This window comes from Lygodium microphyllum, chromosome 12 (genome assembly GCF_053477565.2).
Source record: "Lygodium microphyllum isolate KBCC chromosome 12, Lygodium_microphyllum_v1.1.10, whole genome shotgun sequence".
In the NCBI taxonomy this organism is placed as follows: domain Eukaryota; kingdom Viridiplantae; phylum Streptophyta; class Polypodiopsida; order Schizaeales; family Lygodiaceae; genus Lygodium; species Lygodium microphyllum.
In genome coordinates, this window is record NC_141146.1 from 121,466,359 (window position 1) to 121,490,305 (window position 23,947).

General features: G+C 42.8%; 1 protein-coding gene across 1 annotated transcript in view; it reads left to right on the plus strand.

Moving 5' to 3' along the window:
- PRA1.H (prenylated RAB acceptor 1.H) overlaps positions 1-23,947 on the plus strand; it is a 59,698-nt gene that overhangs the window by 16,681 nt on the left and 19,070 nt on the right. The window contains exon 2 of the mRNA XM_087689972.1: positions 21,563-21,699. Within this exon, the coding sequence (XP_087546098.1) occupies positions 21,563-21,699 (137 nt within the window). The remainder of the gene's footprint in view (positions 1-21,562; positions 21,700-23,947) is intronic.

The window sequence follows — 23,947 nt, forward strand, 5'->3', positions numbered from 1 at the left end:
GTTTTTAATTATTAAGGGAGGGGGTTATGCCATGCGGCGACAGGGGATATTACACATGATAAACAATAACATTGCGTTGTAGGTCAAAATTGAAATCACGTTCAACAAAACGAGTCGTTTAATTATAGATACACGAAGGGTAAACATCCCTCACGGTAGTCCGAATAATGAAATATGGATATGAACCCGAATCCTTGGCCATTGAAGCTATCTATATTGATGTAAGCCAACTGCACGAAGGCCAAACATCCCTCACAGTAGGTCCAATAATGAAATATGGATTTGAACCCGAATCCTTGGCCATTGAATCTATCTACGTTGATGTAAGCCAACTACCTGTTACATGTTCTTGTGTTATTATTTTTCACAATATGTTCTATGATTAGGCCCTGTTAGTACCACTAACCTGTTTCATCATTGGCACCCGTTCTACAATTGGCCCCTTTACACCAAGTCTTAGAAAGATGGATAGAAACACAATGGACTTTTTTTTGTTGAGGGATTTTTGTTGTTTTTCAAAAGATTGATCATTAAGTGAAGATTTCAAATAAGTTTTCGATCGATTGAGTAAGAATGCCCTAAGGGGAGATAGGGATGGTCAGCCCCAAGACTTTCACAAAAGAAACCGACCTATCCTAACCACTATTGGGTGTCGATGATAAAGGAAATAGGGTAGGTGTGGTGAAGCAACTATGGTGGTATGTGAAGAGGCAAAAAAGAAGTGCGGAAAAGCAAGCTAGACAAGCTAAGCAAGCAAGACAAGCTAAGCAAGCATGGGAGATTGCCTCGGAGATGGCCATGTGCAATGTCACGAATATGGTGAATCCATAGTCAACCACTCCAAAGACTGAAGAGTAATAAATACGCACAGATACATGTTTACAAGAATAGAATGCCAATGCATTGGTGTTATGCAAGAGGAATGTAAGTGTAATCATGCCCAGCAAAATCCAATGCAATGGTGTCATTTGGATTGAAACCAGCCTTCCTTGTGAGAGAGGTGGTATTAACCTGATTTAATAGTAATTACAGCAGGCATAAAATTCACATAAACTGAAAATACACACTTGACCACTTTAATCTTGGAGAATGGATAGCTTGTTGGCTCCAAAACTAGCCCCCCTTGCGGTATTTCTTTAACTTTTATTGTAAGTGGATTGAGTACAATAGAGATCCTCTCACCTTCTCTAATCCAAATGTCCCTTGCTGTTATAAATGACTAGCAATTTGCCCCTTGGTTTACTCGAGGATTGGCCTTCACCTTGCTCCTTGAAAGATAAATTCAGCCCAAAATCTGATATTGGTTGGCTGGTCTCTTGAATCTTTGTGAAATTTCTCGATTTTAGTGGTTGGAATTGAAGTCCTATGCCCTCAATTTACAGCACACAACCCTAGTTTCTGTTGTAAATTGAGATTGATTGAAATCTCTTTCTTTGACAACTCAAATTGCTGGAAAATGCTAAGATAACTTTAGAGATGGTTGGGTGATGAGAGAGAATGTTGCAAAGAGAGAATTTTAGAGTTTCATCGTGAGAAACACTAAAAAGCTACCATTGCCCTACTCAAATAGCGATGGAAGCTATCACCTACAGCTTAGGACTATCGGAAAGGGTGCTTACTCCCTCCTTTGTATGTTGTCACCTGCACTAGAAGGACCTTGGGCTGATGTCATCTATTCCTGGGGGGCTCTAAACTGCAGTCACATGCCGTAGAACTGATCCTTGGTGGTTGCAAATCACATCAACAATCTCTCCTTGCTCTTTAACAACCTCTTTCTCTCTCACAATGGCTAGATTAGACTTCCACTAGCTCCTAAAAACGTTTTTTCCACTTGCATGGGTAAGTTTTGCCGAGCGACAACATTCTAATCGTTTTTCAACATTATCTAGCTTATTAAATGAAATTTTAAAATTAATTATTCTAGTGGCCAAGAAAATAATTCCGCCATCCAATAATTAATTCAATAATTATTCTAGTTTTCAGAAAAATAATGCCACCAACCAATAATTTAATTGGATATGCCAATTTGTCTTCCAAGTATCCTCGAGCAGTTATTGACCATTAGACTAGGATTAATTAATTAATTAATGCCTAGTTTCTAATGTCCACTGACATTCGTGGCTAATAAATTGGTCTGGGCCCAAATTTGACACCGGGTATAAACGCCCCGAACAACATAGTATGCTTAACAATTATGATATTCGCTTGTTTTCGAGATTTAATATAAAAGAGAATGAACACTTAAAGTTGAAAATGAAAATTACTCACAAAATTACAGCCATGAAAATGTAAAAGTAATTGAGACAAGATTGAGGGTTGAAGATGGGCAACCCCCCGAAGGAATGTATTTTTGCTCAACCCAAGTCCCTTAGGAAAGAGCTCAGCTACAATCAACCTGAGAGTGAGGAGAAGTAATTCTCACTCTCACAAGATCATGCAAAGATGTACAAACACACATGCATTATCTATTATGCAATGATAAGAACTGATTTCTTTACAGTATGAGAGAAGAAAGAGGGAAAATCAGCCTTTCTTCATCGTTGATTAGCAGTACATGGATAGGGCTTGCTTCTTGTTGCTAAAATGGAAGAAAGAGCTCGAGAAGGAGGTGCTGTAATGAATTTACAGGCTTGCTGTCCTGTAAAACAGCAGTGATAGAAGAGGGAATATGGAGGAATTTGATAATGGAGAAGTGGGGGATGATGATGGGGATGGATGTGGCTAGTTTCTGGCTATCTGTGGGTGCTGTACATGAGTTTACAGCAAAGAAAAATGATGATGAATGAAGAAAAACGAGCTCTTATTTATAAGAGAGGGAAGAGCTAGTACAAAAGGGGAAAGCGGAGTAGCACAAGACAAGTGTCCAACCACATGTCATGAGATGTGATAAGTGGTGGGACACTTGGAAACTTGTGTGACAAGTGTCTTGACACTTGTCTCTTCTCTATGGCCTTGCTTTTTGAGCTGAATACTGTTAATAATAGAAACAACCAAATTTAGTAAGCACAGTCAGAGTACAGAATTTACTATTTTTAGAATGACATCCCTATTTTTTAGGACTAGCGTTTTTAGGCTGATTCGAGGCTCCTAAAATTTAGGGACCCCCCAATATAGGTGTCATATGAAAGCTTTTTCCGTATACATCGCAAAAACGGTATCAGAATCTTCATGTGACTTTCCTATGCAAAGAAATGTGCATTTCAAGCTTTCAGCCCACACATGCACATTGTACAAGCATTTCATGATCATGCCATCTTGTTAATTGTAACTGTCTATTCTGGCGGATCTAGCCCACACTTCAAGGCATCAATCCTTTTTGTGTGCGAGTCTAATCCTGATGTGCGTGAGTTCTGGTCACAGGCGCCCAATCGGGCCGTATAGGTGAAAGTGTGAACTATCTTTTCTCTAACCCACCGCATGGGTCCACCATAACCTGTGACCACTCGTTAGTGGCCAGCTCCAATGCACTTTTCTTTATATCTAATTAGTGCAAAGGAAACAAATTTAATAAATCATTATATAGACAAATTAATGAAAAAGGTTACAAATTCTGTTTCTATAGAGTTGTGACACCGGGTACAATCTAGTACCTATTAGGTATAACTTATTATAACTTTTGTCTTTGGCACCAATTAATATCTCGGGGTCCTAGGCTTATTAGCATGAAATAATTGCCATGTGCAATACATACGCTAAATAACCTTGCACATTTTGATTAATAACTTAATCAAATATTATTAGCAAGACCAAAGCATCTGAAAATTTCAGGTCTTGGTGACATGGACACTGCCCTTGTAGGGAAATTGTTCTCTTATTGAAGCACCCTTTTATAATCGTAGTCATCTTGACAATATGGATGAAGATACAAAGTATAATATACATAATGTTTGAATCAAAAGCCATAAACAATACCTTGTTATCATCAAGAGAAGAAAGCTGATTTCTCTCAAATTGGAAGGAAAAGTTGGAGGGAAGCACCCTCTCTCTGTTAATCTAAAGAGGTAGGGGAGGAAGCACCCAAGCCGATCGTGGGTAGTAAATATTGTAGCACTGGCCGATCGATTGCCTTGGTCAATATATTTGCAGAATTGTTTGATGAAGGCACAAACTCTAGGCGTGTGGTGCCTAGCTCAACGTGCTCTTTGGTAAAATGAAAATGTACTCCAATATGCCATGTTCGAGGTGTAGTAATTGTCAGAGTGCAGCGGTGCGGAAGCGTAGGACTGAGAGAGAGAGAACGCAGAGAGAGAAGGGAGAGAAAGAGACAGTGTACGATGAAGATCTGCTGTATATAGAATGCTGAATACAAAGATATACACGGGCGCAGTGCGCCTGAGGAAGCGCCTTCGTAAACAAATCCGCAAGATTATCCTCCGTCTTGCAATACACCACAGTGATGGTCTCATCCAAAAGCTTTTCTCGGATGAAGTGGTACTGGATCTCAATGTGCTTCGTCCGGGCATGAAAAACAGGATTCCTCGCCAAGGCAATGCAACTTTCATTGTCACATCGCAGCAATGTAGGACGAGTCTGGGGACACCCAAGCTCCTCCAACAATCTCCGAAGCCACACAACCTCGCATGTGGTAGCAGACGCGGCCCGATACTCCGCCTCAGTAGACGAAAGGGCTACCGTGGGCTGCTTCTTGCTACTCCATGAAATAACACATGCACCCAAAGTAAAGCAGTAACCTGTTGTAGACCGCCTGTGGTCCACGTCACCGGCCCAGTCCGAGTCGCTCCAACCTGCAAGTACAAGATCTGACCCATCTGTCCCTGCGGGGTAATGAATCCCCGAATCAGACGTCCCCCTCAGATACCGAAGTATCCTCTGAGCAGCCTGCCAATGCACTGTCTTAGGTTCACTCATGAACCCTGCCAAGAGCCCAAGAGCAAAACATAGATCAACCCTCGTGTTGAGAAGCCAAATCAAAGACCCTATCAACTGTCGATAGCGGGACGCATCCGCCAAAGGAGAAGCTGAATGGGAAGTGGCCTTCCAGTTCGGATCCATAGGAGTAGAGAGGGCCCGACAATCTTCCATCTCAAAAGACACCAAGAGCTCCTGTACATATCTCTGTTGGGAGAGAAAGATCCCCCTTTGAGACTGATAAATCTCATGGCCTAAAAAGAAATGGAGTAGCCCCAAATCCGTCATCTCGAACGTCCGATGTAAAGCTGACTTTGTCTCCTGGACCTGCTGTGCATCATCACCTGTGACAATCAAATCATCAACATATAATACAAACAGCACACAACCATCCTCGGAAGTGTGAACATACAGCTGCGGATCGGCCTTGGACCGCCGATATCCCAACTGAGACTGGAGGAACGAATCAATCTTCTCGTTCCAAGCTCGCGGGGCCTGCTTGAGGCCATACAGGGCCTTCTTCAACCTGTAGACTTTCCCATCTGAAGAACCAAAGCCAGGAGGCTGCTCTACGTAGATCTTCTCCTTCAAATCACCATTCAGGAAGGCCGACTTCACATCCAACTGATAAATAGGCCATCTCCGATGGCCAGCCAAAGCAAGAACAGCTCTAATGGTTGCCATACGAGCTGTGGGGGCAAAGGTGTCATGACAGTCAATTCCTGGGCGCTGGGCAAAACCCTTAGCAACAAGGCGAGCCTTGTGCTTATCCAAAGTACCATCACTGAGATATTTGGTCTTGAAGACCCACTTGACTCCAATCACCTTCTTCTTTGGGGGCCGTGGCACAAGTGACCAAGTGCCATTCCTCTCAATAGCCTCCAACTCAGCTTCCATAGCTTTCTTCCATGGGGCGGACTGTAAAGCCTCCTTCACGGAGGTGGGCTCTCGATCCTGCATAACACGGGACATCAAACAATAATTGGAGCAAACAAGCTCCGAAGAATGCGCCTGGTGCCTCCGTGACCGCCGCGGACCATCCTGCGGTCCCCACTCCTCAGGAACCCCCTCGATCCCTGAATCACGGAGTGTGTCACGGGCCCAGCGAGGAGGAGGCCAAACCTCCCCTCGTCATTCTCCATCAGTAGAAGACTCTGGAATGTCCACCGGTGGTAACTCCTCAGAAGGGTCCGGTGGAACAGTAGACTCTGTGTCAGAAATAGAATCATAATCAAAAGGCACGGGCTCCAGTGGAACTGTAGAAGGAGCCCAACTCTCCCCTGGATCTCCAAGAACGGGATGCTCCTCACCCGTTGAAGTAGCCGGAACCTCTACAAACCGCACATCACGGCTAGTATATACATCCCGCTTGACGGGATCATACAATCGGTAGCCTTGGGACTGGGAGCTGTAGCCAACAAATACCTGTTTTCGGGAAGCCGCTTTAAATTTATCACGGTGAGCCTGGGGAATGTGAACATAGGCATCACACCCAAAGACTCGAAAGTAAGAAACATCTGGCTTCGTCCCAAAATAAGCCTTAAATGGAGTCATCCCTTCCACGGCCGAAGTAGGGGATCGATTAAGGATGTGGACTGCAGTAGCCACAGCCTCGGCCCACAGAACCTGAGGGGTCTGTCGGTGCTCCATCATGGTGCGCGCCATCTCGATCACACTGCGGTTCTTCCGTTCTAGAATACCATTTTCTTGAGGAGTATGGGTATTGGCAAACTCCTGGTGAATTCCTCTATCTGCACAAAACCGAGCAAATTCATTAGACACAAATTCACCTCCCTTGTCGGATCGCAAGGTCTTCAACTTTCGGCCTGAGCGGTTCTCCTCAAAGAGAAGCCAATCCTTGAAGTGCGAGAAAGCTTCTGACTTTAGTGCCAAAAAATAGGCCCATGTCATCCTGTTGTAGTCATCCACGATCAGCATGAAGTACGAGCTCCCACGCAGGGACTCATTCCTCATAGGGCCACAAAGATCCGTAGATACTAGCTCCATCGGTGAAGTAGACCGCCGCGAAGCTGTGTGGGGAATGGCATCCCTATGCTGCTTCCCCCGTATGTAGGAGACACATGGCTGCTGGCTCACCACTATATCCGGCAACCCTCGAACAAGCTGTCCACGTGACGCCCTCCGAAGATAGTCATAGTTCAGGTGACCAAACCGAGCATGCCATAACTCAGACTGTGACTGTGAGGTAAGAAGAAGAGTAGAGAGGGCAGTGGAAGACTTCAGTTTGTAAATGCCGTTCTCCTCATATCCAGATGATAGAACCTTCCTCGATTCACGATCAAGGACTCGCACAGTAGAACTGTCAAACTCCACCAAAAGACCAAGGGAGCAAATCTTATGAACTGAAAGGAGATGGTACCCTAATCCTGGTACATGCAAAATCTCTGAGGTATGGGTGCCACCTCGGCCATCCGGAATAAGCTGCATCTTACCCCGACCTGTAATAGAAACTGAAGAGCTGTCTCCAATGAGAACCTGCCCACGCGAAGGTCGCAGCTGGGCAACACCATCTGATGAAGGAGTCATGTGCCGTGAGGCACCACTATCAACAATCCACTCTCGAGCTTGGGGAGCCATCATCGCAGCATCAGAAGCATTCGGTGAAGCGTCCTCAATGACAACTAGATGTAGAAATGCAGCTGATGAGGGTGCAGTCATCGCTCCAGAATCCTTGGTATCCTTCTTCTTGGTGTCCTTCGTGTCTTTGTCAGGGCAATCCTTCTTCCAATGGCCAGTCTTTCCACAAATGTGACATGTGGAGTCTTTGTCCTTGTCCTTCTCCTTGTCCTTCTTGGACTTGTTATCCCCCTTCTTCTTCTTTTGGTCCTTCCCCTTCTTCTGAGAGGCTTGACCTGTCAACGCCTCCGTCTTGGAAGCATTCTGTCCCTTTAACTGTTCCTCTTGGTCCAAGACCATAGGAACCAACTCTTCCCATCGAAGAGTAGACTCTCGCCCAGAAGCAATGAGGGCAGAGTAAAATGTACCGAATCGTGGCGGCAACTGGGACAGTAGTGTGATCGCCATGTCTTCCGAGGAGATCGGCTTCCCGGCATTCTGAACCTGCATCTGTAGCTGCCTTAGCTTGTTAATGTGTTCCCTTAGCGAAGAAGACTTATTGACGGACAAAGTCCGCATCTGTACCTCCAAAGAAACCCTCTTTATCAGGGTCATCCGATTGTACATTTGATCAAGCTCCAGCCATATCTCACGAGCCACCGTCAAGTGCTCGATGTGAGCGATCACGGCTGTAGTGCATGATAGAAAGAGAAAGGATCGAATCGTGGCATTCAGTTTGTCCCAATGAGACTGGGCCCTGGCCAACTCCGCACGAGCATCGGAAGAGAGTTTGGACTCATCTCTTACCGAAGGCCGGTCAATCTCCTCCTGTACCAACTCCGCCAAATCATAGGACTCAAGGATGGCCAACATCATAACGCGCCATATGCGGTAGTTGTCGCCGTCGAGCTTCTGATCTGTAGGAAGAGCCGGTAAGACAGGCACCTTCTGGTCCATAATCGCCTGGAATTCCAAGTCCATCTCTGTAGACATCTTCACTTGCAATGCCTTCTCAAACGCAAAAGCAGCCCCCTCTGACTGGGTAAACTCAGCCTGCTAAGGCTCTTCCGCGTCCTGAAGCTTCTTCACCCGCCGGAGGCGATGAAAAAGCAAAACCTCCACTTTTAGGTTGAAAGCTCAAACTTCCTCCGCATCAAACAGCAGTAAACAGCAGCAAATCCACCACCTGTACTCCTTTCCTGTGCGCCCACACTCGTTTCAGCCTTGTTCCAAGGCGCAGCCCTCCTGTCTGCCCTTAAACGCAAAAAACGCAAATTTGTGTCGCGATGGAAACTCCCCTTCAGGTTGATTCTGCGCTCAGTCAGCCCTCAAACACTGCTCTGATACCATGTCAGAGTGCAGTGGTGCGGAAGCGTAGGACTGAGAGAGAGAGAACGCAGAGAGAGAAGGGAGAGAAAGAGACAGTGTACGATGAAGATCTGCTGTATATAGAATGCTGAATACAAAGATATACACGGGCGCAGTGCGCTGGACTGCGTGTCTTCACCTCGACAGTGCGACCTGCTGTCCACCTCGAAGTTTGCTACAGTCTGCACTGTCTGCTGTCTGAAATCTGTGAACAGAGACAGAAATCTGCACGGCACCGGTCTGTAATCTGCGACAGAGAAGAGTGGCCAGACTGCTGGAGACGTCGGGTATTTATAGCCGAGATCTGCCAGAAATAGGGCACCAGAAATGCAGCCGACTGCCTGCTGCAGGGTCGGACTGCCACGTGGCAGTCCGACTGTGCAGTCCGACTGGACTGCACCAGGCTGAAACCTGCCTGGCTGTGATCTCTCTAACAGTAATAGGGTTACTAGCTAGTGCAATTGCACTCAGGGTGTCGCAATAGAGGACAATTAGTGTAGCACATGGGAACTGGAGTGTTGCTAGTAAGCTCCTTAGATAGATGGCCTCCATGGTAACATCAAAGAAAGTGTGATAGTTAGCCTTGGCCGTGGAGGATGCCATCGTCTTTTGCTCACGATTGGCTTAAGAGATGGAAGCCATATCCAAGGTAAAGATATAGTTGCCATGGAAATGTTGAGTGTCTGGATCTCTTGTCCAAGCAGAATTTATGTATCCTTTAAACCAGAACCATAAGTCAGGCCATAAGAATAGGTACATTACAAATAACTCAAAACATGAAGATATGCGATCCAATTTGACATCCCATGTACAATGAAATACTAATTGAGCAACTTAACTGAGTATGCTAAATCTGGCCTAGTATGAATTAATCAAAGTAATTTTCCTACTACATATCTATAGGTGTGTTCGTTGAAGGGTTGACACAGGGTATCCCTAGACAAGTGGATAGTGGGATCAAGAGGTGTGGCCACATGCCTTGTTTAATCCTGACAATACCGTACTACCAAATGAAGAGCGTACTTCTCCTGTGATATAAAAATAGATTCCCCAGCTTCAACTACCTCCATCTCCAAAAAGTAAGATAACAAACTGAGGTGGGTCATCTCAAAACTAGCACAAAGCTTGGCCTTAATCTTTGTGATGGCAGGAGAATTTGAGCTAGTGATAGGTAAATCATCTATATACTGTTGGGTGTAAAGGCTCTTTATGCGCTCTCCCGTGTATAAATTACTTCACACATGTGAATCCACCCTAATGGGTGTAAGTGTACCGTACCCTAAGTATAAATACATTCTTTTATTCTTTGTGTGTACCACACTGGTACACACCTATCCGACGACTCACTCTCACACTATCACTGTCAAATGCTGTTTAGCTCTGAGTCATTGAACTCCTTGATCACTGCTCTCTGCTCTTAGCTCTTAGCCATCAGCTCTCTTTTTCTATCTGCTTCCGCTTCGACTCTGCAAACTGGTATTGGAGCCAATGGCTCACTCAAGCTGTTGAGAAGTAGACGAGTAGGCAATACGCGACGGGATTGGGGGCGTGCAACGAGATGGAAGGCTGCCATGTGACGAGCGATAGGGTGTTTGGCTGCACGAATGACGGGCAGAAGGTCAACGACCCATTTTTCCTTAATTTACTTCACCTTATTTTTCCCTCTCTACCGAGTGTTCACAATACAAGCACAGAGTGCAAATTTGTGCAAATCAGTCTCTTAAAATTTGGGGCTTTTCCCAAATTTGGTGCTTGACACATATTGCAATGACCTCTACACCATAAATTGCAGACATTGAGTGCACAGGCCTTAGAAATTTTTGGGGATTCTCAAATGCAAGTGAAAATTTTGCTTGGATGAGTATTTCTTGGAAATTGTGCACTGTTGGACCGTGAAATTTTGGGCTTTTGCAGAAATCGTGAAATTTCTGTAACATTAGCTTGCACTTGATGCTCGGGAAGATGTATTTATGCAATTGGAGCAGATTCACTGCAGAAATTTTGGGGCTTTTCACATTGGTGATGTATTTTTGAGTCATTTTGAGAGTGGACAGTGAAATTTGCAGCAGATTCATTGTTGAGTGGGTCTTTAGAGTTTTGGATGCTACAAATGTTGAAAAAGGGCAGCTTCTCTTGGTATATGTATTGCTGAATACTCATTATGCAGTGAAACAGTGGTAAATACAGCATTTGGGTCATTGCATTTGGGAATTTCGGTGATGTACTACTGAAGTGGGAGCTATCCTTAATGCAAATGTATCAGATTTGATTCGTGCATATGCTGTAATCAGTACTTGAGACTGAAATTTGCAGCTAAACATCTGCTTCTTGGACACTTTGGAAGTACAAGAGTGTGTACTTGCTGATACAATTCAGAAACCTTGCTATTGATTGAAAGCATTCAGCCCTTTATTGCAGTTGTGTATTGCTGAAGATGGCTGGTAGTGCATCTACATTTGACACAAAGAATCTCTTTGAGATTTGTAAATTTGACGGAAATGGTTTTGATCTTTGGAAAGATCGTATGCAAGGTGTACTCTTTCTAAAGGATTGTGATGATGCTTTAGAAGAACATAAGCTTGTTGCTTTGTTAGATGAGGATTGGGCTAAAATGAATAAAAAGGCCATCACTTACATTAAAATGGCCGTCACAAATGATATCTTGGTTGATATAAAGGGGCTTGATACTGCCTATGTAGTTTGGGACAAACTTAAGGCTACTTATGAGAATACAACTCCTGTCAATCAAGTACATCTCATGCGGAAGTTGGTCAACTTGAAGCTTGATGAGTCCAAATCTGCCTCAGAGCATTTGAATGCTTTCACTGATATTTTGAGTCAGTTACAGGATGCAGGTTTGCCGGCTTTTGATCCTAAATTGAGGGCTATCTTCTTGCTCATGACCTTGCCCGATTCATGGGAAGCATTGGTTGTGTCATTGAGCAATAACCCCAACTTGACATTGATGGTGTGTGTGGTTCTATTCTGAATGAAGAGATTAGATGCAAGGCAAGTGGGAAAAATAGTGGATTAGCCTACAATGTAAGAGGAAGAACTGAAAAAAGGTATAATGTTGCAAATAAAAACAAAAATCACAGCACAAGCAAAGAAAAACAACAAGATGTAACTTGTTATCAATGTGGTCGCAAAGGGCATAAAAAGCCTGATTGCAGGTACTTTAAAAAGGAACAAGAATGTAAGAAGCAGGCTAATGCAAAAGGCAAGAAGAATGACAAGGATGGCAGCTCTACCCCTAAAGAGATAGAAAAAGCAAATGTAGTATCTAGTGCTGTCATTGAGAAAATAAAAGATGATAAAGATTCTGATTTGCTGGTTGCATTTTCAGATCCGCTTGCTATGATAGTGGAGGACATGTATATCACTAAAACAGATGTGGTAGATGTCTTGTTGTTAGCTCATGATGGTTTGTCACAATCGTGGATTGTTGACAACGGTGCTTCTTTTCATGTAACTCGATCTCTGGACTGTTTTTCTACTTATGCAGAAGGTAATCTTGGAAAAGTCTACCTTGGCAACAATCATGTATGTGATATTGAAGGAATGGGCAACATACAACTAGCTCTAAAAATTGGTCAGGAATTGATTCTTCATGATGCTAGGTATGTTCTTGGTATCAAGAAGAGCTTGCTTTCTGTTGGGCAGCTAGGCAGCAAAGGTTACTTTACTCTTTTGGTGGTGGTATGTGGAAAATACAGAAAGGATCTATACTAGTTACTAGAGGTGGTAAAAAGGGGACTTTGTATTATCTTTACTGCAAGGCTCTTCCTGGAAAGTTTGTTGCAGTTGCTGAAGTACAGTCACACATAGAGTTATGGCACAAGCATCTTGGACATATGAGCCAAAAGGGTTTGCAGGCACTCTCTTCACTTGAAAGAGTTGATGTGAAAAGCTCAAAGCTTGACTTTTGTGATGATTGTATTTTTGGTAAACATGTAAAGAGTCCCTACTCTCATGGAGCCTCTAGGAAGGCATGTATCTTGGATTTAGTCCATTCTGATATTTGTACCATGCCAATGAAAACTCATAGTGGTTTCCGTTATTTTGTGACTTTTATTGATGATCATTCCAGGAAGCTATGGGTCTACTTGCTTTAGCAGAAAAGTGAGGTATTGGATGCTTTTAAAAGGTTTTATGCATTGGTTAATACTCAAAAATGCCTAAAATTAAAATCCATAAAAACAGATAATGGGGGAGAGTATGTATCTAAAGAAATCAATAAGTTTTGTGATGACAATGGGATTAAACGAGAGCTTATAGCTCCTTACAATCCATCTTCTAATGGTGTGGCCGAGTGAATGAATGGCACGTTATGTGAGAAGATTCGGTACAAGTTGTCCACAACTAATCTCTTGCAATCGTTTTGGGGAGAGGCACTTAAAACTGCGGTACATATTTGCAACAGATCTCCACATCGTGCCACTTGAAAGTGGCATCCTTGAAGAGGTTTGGTCTGGCAAATGTGCTTTATATGACCACTTAAGAGATTTTGGCTGTGAATGCTATGTACATGTACCTGTTGATAGCAGAACCAAACTTGTCATGAAATCTCATAGAGGCATTTTCATGGGTTATGGAGATGAAGGTGAAATGGGCTATCAAGTTTGGGTTCCAAGCATAAAAAATATGCTACACAGCCGGGATGTGATATTTAATGAGTCAAAGCTGTTGAAAAATGTCACATCTAATGACTCATACAAAAAGAAAGTTAAATTTCAGCATGATTAGTTGCTTGAGCACCCATCAACCATTGAAAATTCAGCTCCTTTTGGTGCTGATTATGACAATCAGCGTATCATTATTGAGCCAGATGAAAATGGGCAGCAAGGGGAGGCTGAACATCACCTTGAGCACCAAAATCAGAATGCTGGAAATTAATTACAGCAGTCTGAAATTGTATTACAACAACCTGAATATGCAGTTCAGCAGCCAAACAATGAGGTCATTGACATTCCCTTGGATGTGGATCCATTACCTGATAACACAGATCATTGGGTAAGAAGGTCTACACATGTCAGAAGACCTATAGAAAGATTTGATCCTTCTTTGGACTGCATTTTGCTCATAGATGAAGGTGAGCCTCTTACGTATAAAGAGGCCTTATCATGTGAGTTAAAGAAAAAGTGGGAGCTAGCTATGTAGGAAGAAATGAAGTCATTGTATTAGAATGATACTTGGGATTTGGTTACATTGCCCAAAGATAGAAAAGCCATTCCTAACAAATGGGTCTGTAAAATTAAATGTGTGGATGGCAAACCCAAATACAAAGCCAGACTTGTGGCTAAGGGATATACACAAAAGGAGGGCATTGTAGTGTTTTCTCGTGTTGTCAAAATGACCACTCTTTGAGTGTTATTTGCCATTGTAGCATCTATGGATCTTGAACTTGATCAGATGGATGTTAGAACTGCATTTTTGCATGGAGATCTAGAAGAAGAGCTGTACATGAAACAGCCCAAAGGCTTTGTTATACATGGAAAGGAGCATTTGGTATGTAAGCTTAAGAGAAGCTTGTATGGTTTGAAACAGGCTCCTAGACAATGGTATAAAAAGTTTGATGCCTTCATGCTCTCACATGGTTTTAAAAGGAGTAGTGCAAATCACTGCTTATATATTAAGAAGGCTGATGATGGAAGCCTTATTATGCTCGTGCTTTATGTAGATGATATGCTTATTGCTGGTAAGCATAAAAGCTAGATTAATGCATTGAAAAGGTAGCTGAATTTAGCCTTTTCTATGAAGGATTTGGGTGCAGCTGATCATATTTTGGGCATGCGTGTAACACGAGATAGAGAGCAACAACTCTTATTTCTCTCACAAGAAAAGTACATCAACAAAGTACTTGATCGTTTTCCTATGGCTAATGCTAAGCCTCTTGGTATACCTTTTCCACCCTAACTTAAGCTTAGCAAAGCAGATTGCCCAAAAGATGATTAATCAGCTAGTACCATGAAGGGTGTTCCTTATGCTTCAGCTTGTGGTTCACTCATGTATGCTATGGTTGCTACTAGACCTGACATTGCTTATGCAGTGGGAGTTGTAAGAAGGTTTATGTCAAATCTTGGCAAAGCACATTGGGAAGCAATGAAATGTAGCTTATGGTACCTTAAGGGCACACAAAGAAAATGCATTTGCTATGGCAAGGATACGTTGGATTTGCAGGGGTATTGTGATGTAGACATGGCAGGTGACTTGGATACTTGTAAGTCTAATAGCGGGTATATCTTTACCTTGACGGGTGGGGCAGGTTCTTGGTGCTCTAGATTGCAAAAAATAGTAGCACTCTCTACCACTGAGGCTGAATATATTTCAGCCATTGAAGGTTCAAAAGAAGCAGTTTGGCTTGGTTGTTTGGTCAAGGTTTTTGGGCTGCCCACCAAAACACCTGTACTTAGATGTGATAGCTTGAGCACTGCATGTCTGGCTAAGAATGCCATGTTTCATACACGTATCAAAAATATTGATGTTCGGTATCATTTTATCAGACAGGTTCTAGATGATGGTCTAGTCACCCTGACTAAGATCAAATCACAGGATAACCTTGCAGGTGTTCTCACTAAAAGTCTTGCAACGGCTCAACATGAGCATTGCATTAGACTTGGGGGAGTTGGTTAAAGGTTTGCTTAGGACCTTTAAGTGGGAGGTTGTTGGGTGTAAAGGCCCTTTACGCGCTCTCCCGTGCATATATTATTTCACACACGTGAATCCACTCGTTGGTGTAAAGGCCCTTTATGCACTTTCTCTTGTATATATTACTTCACACATGTGAACCCACCCTAACGGGTGTAAGTGTAGTGTACCCTAAGTATAAATACATTCTTTTATTCTTTGTGTGTACCACACTGGTACACACCTATCCGACGACTCACTCTCACACTATCACTGTCAAACATTGTTCAGCTCTGAGTCATTGAACTCCTTGATCACTGCTCTATGCTCTGTGCTCTTAGCTCTCAGCTCTCTTTTTCTATCTACTTCCTCTTTGACTTTGCATATACAATAGGATATTGCTGATTCCTCTGAAGTGATATGTACATGTAAGTTTGGGTTATAAGGGATAGAATGGTATCCGTGAGTTTGAATGAACTCATCCATCCTTTGGAATCAAGATTGCGACGCTTGTTTCAGCCCATAGAGAGCTTTACGGAAGCGAAAGACCTTATGTTTTCGGTCAGTAGTAAAAAACCTAAGTGGCTGCTCCACATAGACTTTCTCTTTCAGATGTTGTTCAGAAAGGCACTTTTGACATCCATTTGATAGATCGGTGAACCGTGGTGAGTGGCTAGCACAACCAACAAACGGAATGATATCAACTATGCAGTGGGAGCAAAGGTCTCTTTATAGTCAATGCCTTGCTTCTGTTGAAACCCTTGCACTACAAGGCGAGCCTTATATTTATCTAAAGTACCATTAGCCTTTGGGTTAGTCTTAAAAATCCACTTTGTCCTAGTGACTTTCTTGTGACTCAGACGGCCTACTAAGGTCCAAGTCTCATTTGGGTCACTACTCTCCAGCTCCTTCTCTGTGGTAGCTTGCCATTGGGGGTGCTAAAGAGCCTCCTGCCAAGTATATGGCTTAGAATGTGCTTTGTAATCATCTGTAAATATTGATGTAAATGAAACCTGAGGTGCAAGCCAGATAGATCTTCTAGGAACCTTTGGAGTGGAATCTTGTGGAAGGATTCCTAAATCTTGCATGGTTTTCTGGTACTGGTGAGATAACGGGTCTCGTGGAGGGGGTCTAGGAGCGGAAGCATTTGCAAGAAGGTTAGAAGTGGGCAATAGACTTGGGTCATAAGGCACTCTCTCCGATGGAATAATCTTAGGAAATGGTGTAGAGTATAGTGTAGAAGAGTGCACAATATCCCTCTCATCAAAAACTACATCTCTCCTAATGATTACCTTGTTTGTTCAAGGATCGAACAAAGGATAGGCCTTTGATTTAGAGGAGTAATCTATAAAGGTTAAGAGATCAGCTTAAGGAGTGAGTTTTCCTATCTTATCATCAGGGGATGTGTGTATGCATAACTTTCGAAGACTCTGAAGTGGGAAATGATAGGTCAAGAGCTAAAAAGTGTCTCATATAGAGTCTGCTGAGGGACCGGTTGAGGATGTATATTTAACAGCCTTGACCCATAGGTGCTCAAGGAGCTTTGATGCAAATAGTAGAGGATTCCATGTTCATGATGGTCCAGTTCCCATGCTTTACGACTCCATTCTTAGAGGGGGAGTTAGTAGAGGTAAGCTGGTGAGATTCCATGAAACACAGGCAGCAAGCTGGTCACCAAGCGGAGTGGAGCCTTCGGAGAGGAGTTGACAGTTGGTGGCAGCAAACTGAGGTAGGAAACTGTGCGGGAAGGCTGGAAACTAGTGTTGGATGGATGATGTCGGGCAGCCTTGGCTGAGATGCCCTTTGCAACAGGGGTGTGTGTAGCAAAGCTAGATCTCTTGAATTGTGCAAAAATGAGATTGGCTAAATGGGAGGGCAGACTGCCTATCTATAGAAAGTTTGGGACTTCCCAAATTAAGGTTTACATGTGGGACATTGAAACTCTCTTGAACTGCTCCCAATTTGAAAGAACGGTTTCATCTGTCTTTTCCGGCTATTTGTGCATGTGATCTTCTTGGAAGATAACATCATTGCTATGTACTACTTTCCTCTTCTCGGAATCCTATAATTGATACCCCATTTCACCCTTGTCACCATATCCTAGGAGACTACATTTACAAGACTTTGACTCAAGTTTTGTTGCGTTCTTCCTTGTGAATGTGCACAAATGCCTTGTAGCCAAACACTCTCAAGTGAGCATACGAAGATGGGTTGCTTGACCACGCTTCTTGAGTGCGTCCCCCTAATTCCCCCCCCCCCCCCCCCCCCCCCCCCTCCCCCCCTCCCAAAAAAAAAAAAAAAAAAAGACCTGTTTAGTGATTGACTAATCAAGTGTACGGCTGTGATAATAGCCTTTGCCCAAAATCCATGAGGTAAAGCAGCATGTGATAGCATGGTACGGACCTTGTCTTGAATGGTCCTGTTCATACGCTCTGCAACACCATTTTGGGATGGATTGCGAGGGGCGGTGAGCTTCCTTTTAATCCCTTTGCTGTCTCAAAAGTCTTAAAAGGCTTTGGACACATATTTCCCACAATTGTCATAGCGAAGACACTTTAATGTCTTGCTGGTTTGATTTTCAGCAAGTACCAGGAAATTTTTATATTTATCCAAGGCCTTGTCTTTACGAGACGGATTGGATAAACCCATACTTTGCGTGTGGCATCAACAAAAGTAATGAAATACTTATCCCCTACTTCGGCCGTGGTTGGTATGACCCCTTTTGAGGCTTATTTTGGATAGAAGCTGGAAGTCTCTTATTCCAAGGTGTTCGAGTGTGATGCCTATGTTCACATCTTGAAGAAGAAGAGAGACAAGTTTGAGATAGCTTCCAAGGGATATAGCTTGCAGTCCCAAGGATACATGCTTTATGATCTAGCTTCCCAAGAGGTGTATACAAGTCGAGGTGTTTGGTTCTTGGAGTTTCTAGCTGCAGAGGGGGGTGTTGAGCATCCCATTCTTAGATACACTTGCTCCAATGCCTTTGGAGCCTTTGCCTATTGAGGCTCCACCCTCAATAGAGGAGAATATTGTTTTACCATTGGATTTACCCATGGAGTTAGCCTCGGTGGCTATTCCAAAGACTTTGATAGATGGAGAGCGGTGAGGGGAGTATCAGCCTCTTCCTTATTGGGCACAAGACACACTCCCGAATTCAGGGATCGAGGGAGTCTTTGAGGAGTGGCAACTGCAAGATGGTCCACGGCATTCTTAGAGGAATCGGGCATATACTGTCGAGCTTGTTTGTACTAACTATTGTTTGATGACCCATGCCATGCAAGATAGGGAGCCCACCTCCGTGAAGGAGGCTTTGCAATCACAACATTGGAAGAAGGCTATGGACCAAGAGTTGGATTTTACTGAGTGGAATAACAATTATAAGGATAAGGCTTAGCTCGTTGCAAAGGGTCTTCGCATAGCGGCCAGGGGTGGATTTCCATGAAACCTTTGCACCGACAATTTGGATGGCTATCATTGTGGATTGGTCCTTAATTTGGCTTCTTAATACTTTGGTTGATTTATGCTTTCCTGCAGGTGTTGCTATGAGGATTTTGCAGTTCTTGAGGAAACCCCCGATCTTGGGATTCATTATCCAACAGGTAGTGGAGATTCACCTTTAGTTCCTATAGGCTGGACAAATTCAGATTGGGCTGGAGATGTTGACCAAGGGAGGTCTACAACAGGATATTGCCAGAGATGTTGACCAACAAAGGTCTACAATAGGATATTGCTTTACTTTGGGTGCAGGTGTTATCTCGTGGAGTAGCAAGAAGCAGGCCACAGTTTCCCTTTCTTCCATAGAGGTGGAGTATAGAGCGGTGTCTTCCACCACATGTGAGTCATTGTGGCTTTGAAGGTTGCCAGGAGAGCTTGGCTGTCCCTAGATAGGTCCTACGACTCTTCATTGAGAATGAGAGTTGCATTGCCGTGGCACAGAACCTTGTGTTTCATGCTAGGTCATAGCACATTGAGATACAATACCATTTCATTCGAGAGAAGATCTTGGATGAGACTATTGATGTGGTTTACTGCAAGATAGAAGATAATCTAGTAGTTTTTGTTACGAAGGCACTTCCTTAGGTTGTTCTTCGACAACACTCTAGATCTATGAGTCTTATACCACATCTAGGATCTGAGAGGGGGTTTTAGAGAATAGTCGTTCCCTGGACTAGCACTTAGGATATGGTTGGTTTAGTCAGTTCTCTTGGAGGGACTTACTTATTTCTTGTTAGTTGTTTGGGCATTCTTTTCAGAAGTTGTCAGTGTTTGGGCAGTTTTGGCAGGCAATTCAGTGCCATGGAAGGTTGGGCAGATTACATTTATTGCAGCATTTATGGCAGCTAGTTTAGTGCGATTTGGCCAGATTTGGCAGGTTGGCCAATAGCAATCGGCCAGATTTGGCTGGCTGGCCTGCCATATTTTTTACCTTTCTTTTTGTGCTATTTATAGGCACTTTGCAGCTTGCCCTCCTCACTTGTCCTCTAGGTGTTGGTGAGAGATATGGTCGGAGGAGATACATTGACAATCCTTTTACATCGGCCCTCTTCATTTCAGCATTCATCGACTGCAGATTTCTGCGTTCTTTTGTCTCTTTTCTCTCTCCCTTTTCTCGTGTTCATTGTCTTTCAGTCTTGTCCATATGCTTCCGCATTCGTGGCACTTTGACAAGAGTACTCTTATGCAACCCCCAGCCCAGCCCACCCACACCCCACACCCCACACTACCACCACCACCCACACTTGTGTTGTGTGCATAGTTGCCAAGAAACCTATTCCTAAGGTTAGGAAACTTGTTTCATACTTAGGCATTTCATAAATGTATGAAACACCTATTTTAAACTTTCACAAATGCCATACCCTAAATGTCTTCAGACTTTTGTAATCATCGTTTGTCATGGATTTATTTAATATGTTGATATGGGTATTGGCATTGATTGCTAGAGTTTTGTTTTGGAGCTGTTATCCATGATGATTGCATATATTGACGGCTCGTTTTATGGCTAAATTTGATGTTGGACATGGACAGTGGACCATGATGCATGCAATATTGATGCTATGTTGAATGTTCATTTGCATTGTATAGAATAATGAATAATATCAATGCATTTTCTTAATTTTGTGTCACGAGTCATATAGTGTATGTATATAAAACTTTCATACTTTTTTCATCTCGAATGAAACCCGTTTCTAACATTTTATGAAACTCGTATGAAACCAATGAAACCTGTTTCATACTTCTGTTTCAGAAACCCTTGGCAACTGTTTGTGTATGTTTCTTTTTTCCTGGGTGACTTCCACAACTATTCTGGAGAGTTTACTGTTTCTGCTTCATGCATAATGTTAATTCCAGTTCATGGACCACAGTTTTTGCAGCCGTGGTTGTTTTGGACGGATTTGGAGATCTACTCTTTATGTGTTAAAGGGAGCATCTACATATGAGAGACCTGGCTGACATCATCTACAAAGGAGAGACCTTGGTGACTTATTTGTGCCCAAGTGATGAACATCGCATATTGCTCCCATGACAGAAAAATATTGCTGTTTATTGGTTGGAAACTTGTAATGAGGTACCTAAGAGATGATTGTTCACAATTGGGCATACTTACTAGATCACAATGTGCCTTCACTGCTCGAAAAACAGCAGCAGTAATCTAACATAACTTGTTAATTGGCAGTAGTCATCTTGAATAGGAGTATAAGTTCATGAAAAGATTGGTATTGATGGCTGTTGCTAGTATCCTTTCAGGTTACTTGTTCTTTCCTCAAGCTGTGATACTGAACGCCTGCATTGTGTGCATCAAAGAAGTCTTTGTTTCAGTGTGATTGTTTTGCACACATGGGTACTGCTACTAACTGGCACTCATTTTAAAGGATGTCTTGAATATCTTTTGATTGCTCTACTTTTCCCTCATTGATGAATAATTCAATGTGCCTTGTGTTCTCCTGGTGGTTGAACTGGGACATGGTTGGCCTATTAAGTCTTTTGTCAGATGTGTTCAAGTGCAAGTGACTTGTCCAAACATGATACTCCTGTTTTGGATAGTCATCTCAAATAGTTTTCAAGTATGCGCTTTATCGTTTCTACAGAGGTGCTTATTTACTTGAAAGTTGATGTATGACAGATACAAAATGCCAATCAGTTTGGTTGGAATTGTTCTGGTGTTCTTCCTCTGGGATGCTATAAGAAGGCTTAGCAAATATTTCAACCTTCAAAGGGCGGGATATTCTCACCAAGCCGTGCTGCTATTTGGTAAATTAGGTGGGTCTTCTCATTTCCTGTATTGCAAAGTAGCCAAAAGTGGATGTGAACTGAAGAGTCTATCAACCTGAACATTGTACTGACTGTTTCTTCTTATAATCCTGCTGTAGAACATTGTTTGAGATATGATTCATTTGTTAATTGCCAAGGGAACAATGGAGTGAACTGGTTTCATTCAAAAACTCAGTGAATTCTCGGCCAAGTTGTCACTGTTTACATGCAGCTTTTTTCTGTAATGTTCTGCCATAAGGCCAGCCTGCACACACACACACACACACACACACACCACCCCCCCCCGCTTAAAAAATCGAATTAAAAACGAAATTTCTTTTAATTACGTTTTCCCCCCCTGTCAACGCCATCATTTGGCGGAGGGAGGGGGGAGCTGAACGCTCAGTTGATGAAGGTGAGGTAGGGGATCCTGATGGCAAAAAGGAGTCGACGTGGCGGGCAGAAGAATTTTTGAAGATCACAAGGGCGATGGAGATTTTGATGGGGGAGGGGCACACGTGTGCCACCTCCAAACCCCCCACTCTTTTCCTTCCATTAACAGGCCACATGGCGGCAGGAAATCTGGGGGTCCTGTGTAGTTGATAAGGGGGTGAGGTCGGAAACTAGAGGCCCCCCAGATTACATAGGGGGTGAGATCGGAAAGAGGGTATGTCCTTGAGGGACACAGAAAGCAGTCTTGTAGCGGTCTTCAGCCTTGATAGAAAGTTGCCAAAATCTTGACTTCAAATCAAACTTGCTGAAAATATTTTCCTTTTTTAGTTTCTTCAGCATCAAGTCTTGCAAAGGGATTGGCTGTCCATGGCCAATTAAATACTTATTTAATGGCTTATACTTTATGACCATGCGTTTTTTTTAACCTCTTTTTTGCTCAAAATGCTTATTAACATAGAATGCTTGGAAAGCCCATGGAGAGTTTATGGGCTCTATAAGACATTTTTCAAGAAGAGTTTGTATTTCTTCTTTACATAATACAAGGTCTTCATCCTTCATGCCAGAGTGGACAGCCTTTGTAGGGACAACGTTTGGCTATATCGGAAGAGAGATAGCATAAATAGCTCCCTTTTCTTTGTACATTAATGGGTCATCATGCATGAAGGTTTTCATATGTGCTTGTATTCTTTGTATTTCTTAGGTATGTATCTACATTTCATTTTTGATCCATTGATCCCGGGCAACAGTCTTCTATGGAGCAGTAGATTCTGTAATGGAATATATTGTTCGACCAATTTTGGGTAGAAGGGGCATGTTTGCATGCTTACCTTTATAGGAAATGGTAAAATGGTCGGACCAAAAGGTGTAGGGGACCAGATGTTGGAGGGTATCTGTTCCTATAAGCAGATCATATCTCATCTGCTTCATTAGCTGTATCTCAATAGGAACTTTTATGGAACCAAGTTGAAGATAGGCATGTGTAACATAAATAAGAGTGACTTTTGTGTTGTTGGATAATTCTACTATAATAGGGATAGTAGCCTTGATGCAATTTTTTGGAAAAAGCTCGAAAGGAGTAATTGTGAGGTTAGAACCTATATCCAAAAGAGCAACTACATAGAAAGAAAACGGAGGCATATTCTTCAACTATACACATACCATTGGAATGGGACCACCACTATTGAGAGCATTTACTTTGTATACTTGAGGTTGAGATAACCTCATTGGTTGATTGGGGTAGCTGAAATATTTGCAGAGGAGGAATAAGCTCTTGTAAGATGGTAGTAGTGCCATGGGCCAATTCTTTTTTGCTTACTAAAATCCTTCTATACACTTTACACGGGGAGTGTAATTCTTGTTGCATCACATAAAAAGCATTTGCCATATCTGCACTTGCTTGTGTTCTTGTGGTCACTGAAGAGAGTGACTGTAATAATTGTGAAGCAGTCCTGGGTTGATGCAGTTTTTCAAGACTATAGGGGACAAACTTGTTGGCTTGTCCGTTAGTCTCAAGTCCAAGAGTACATGGTTTTGGGAGATCATATGGATTTGAAAAGAATTACCCTATTTTTATGCTTTTTTGATCTTGACGACGAGGTTGTTGTATTATCAGAATCATTTGATTCTGATGAGCTCTGCTTTATTTGCTTGCTTTTGGCCTTCCTTGAAGATTCTCCTTTAAAAGTAGAGGTGACACCCATAAACAACTTGTCTATTTTATCATTTCTTCTAGGGAAATGCACTGCATGTGCATTTATAGGTTCAAAGTTGTCAAGATGAACCATTTCATCCTTAGAATCTTCAG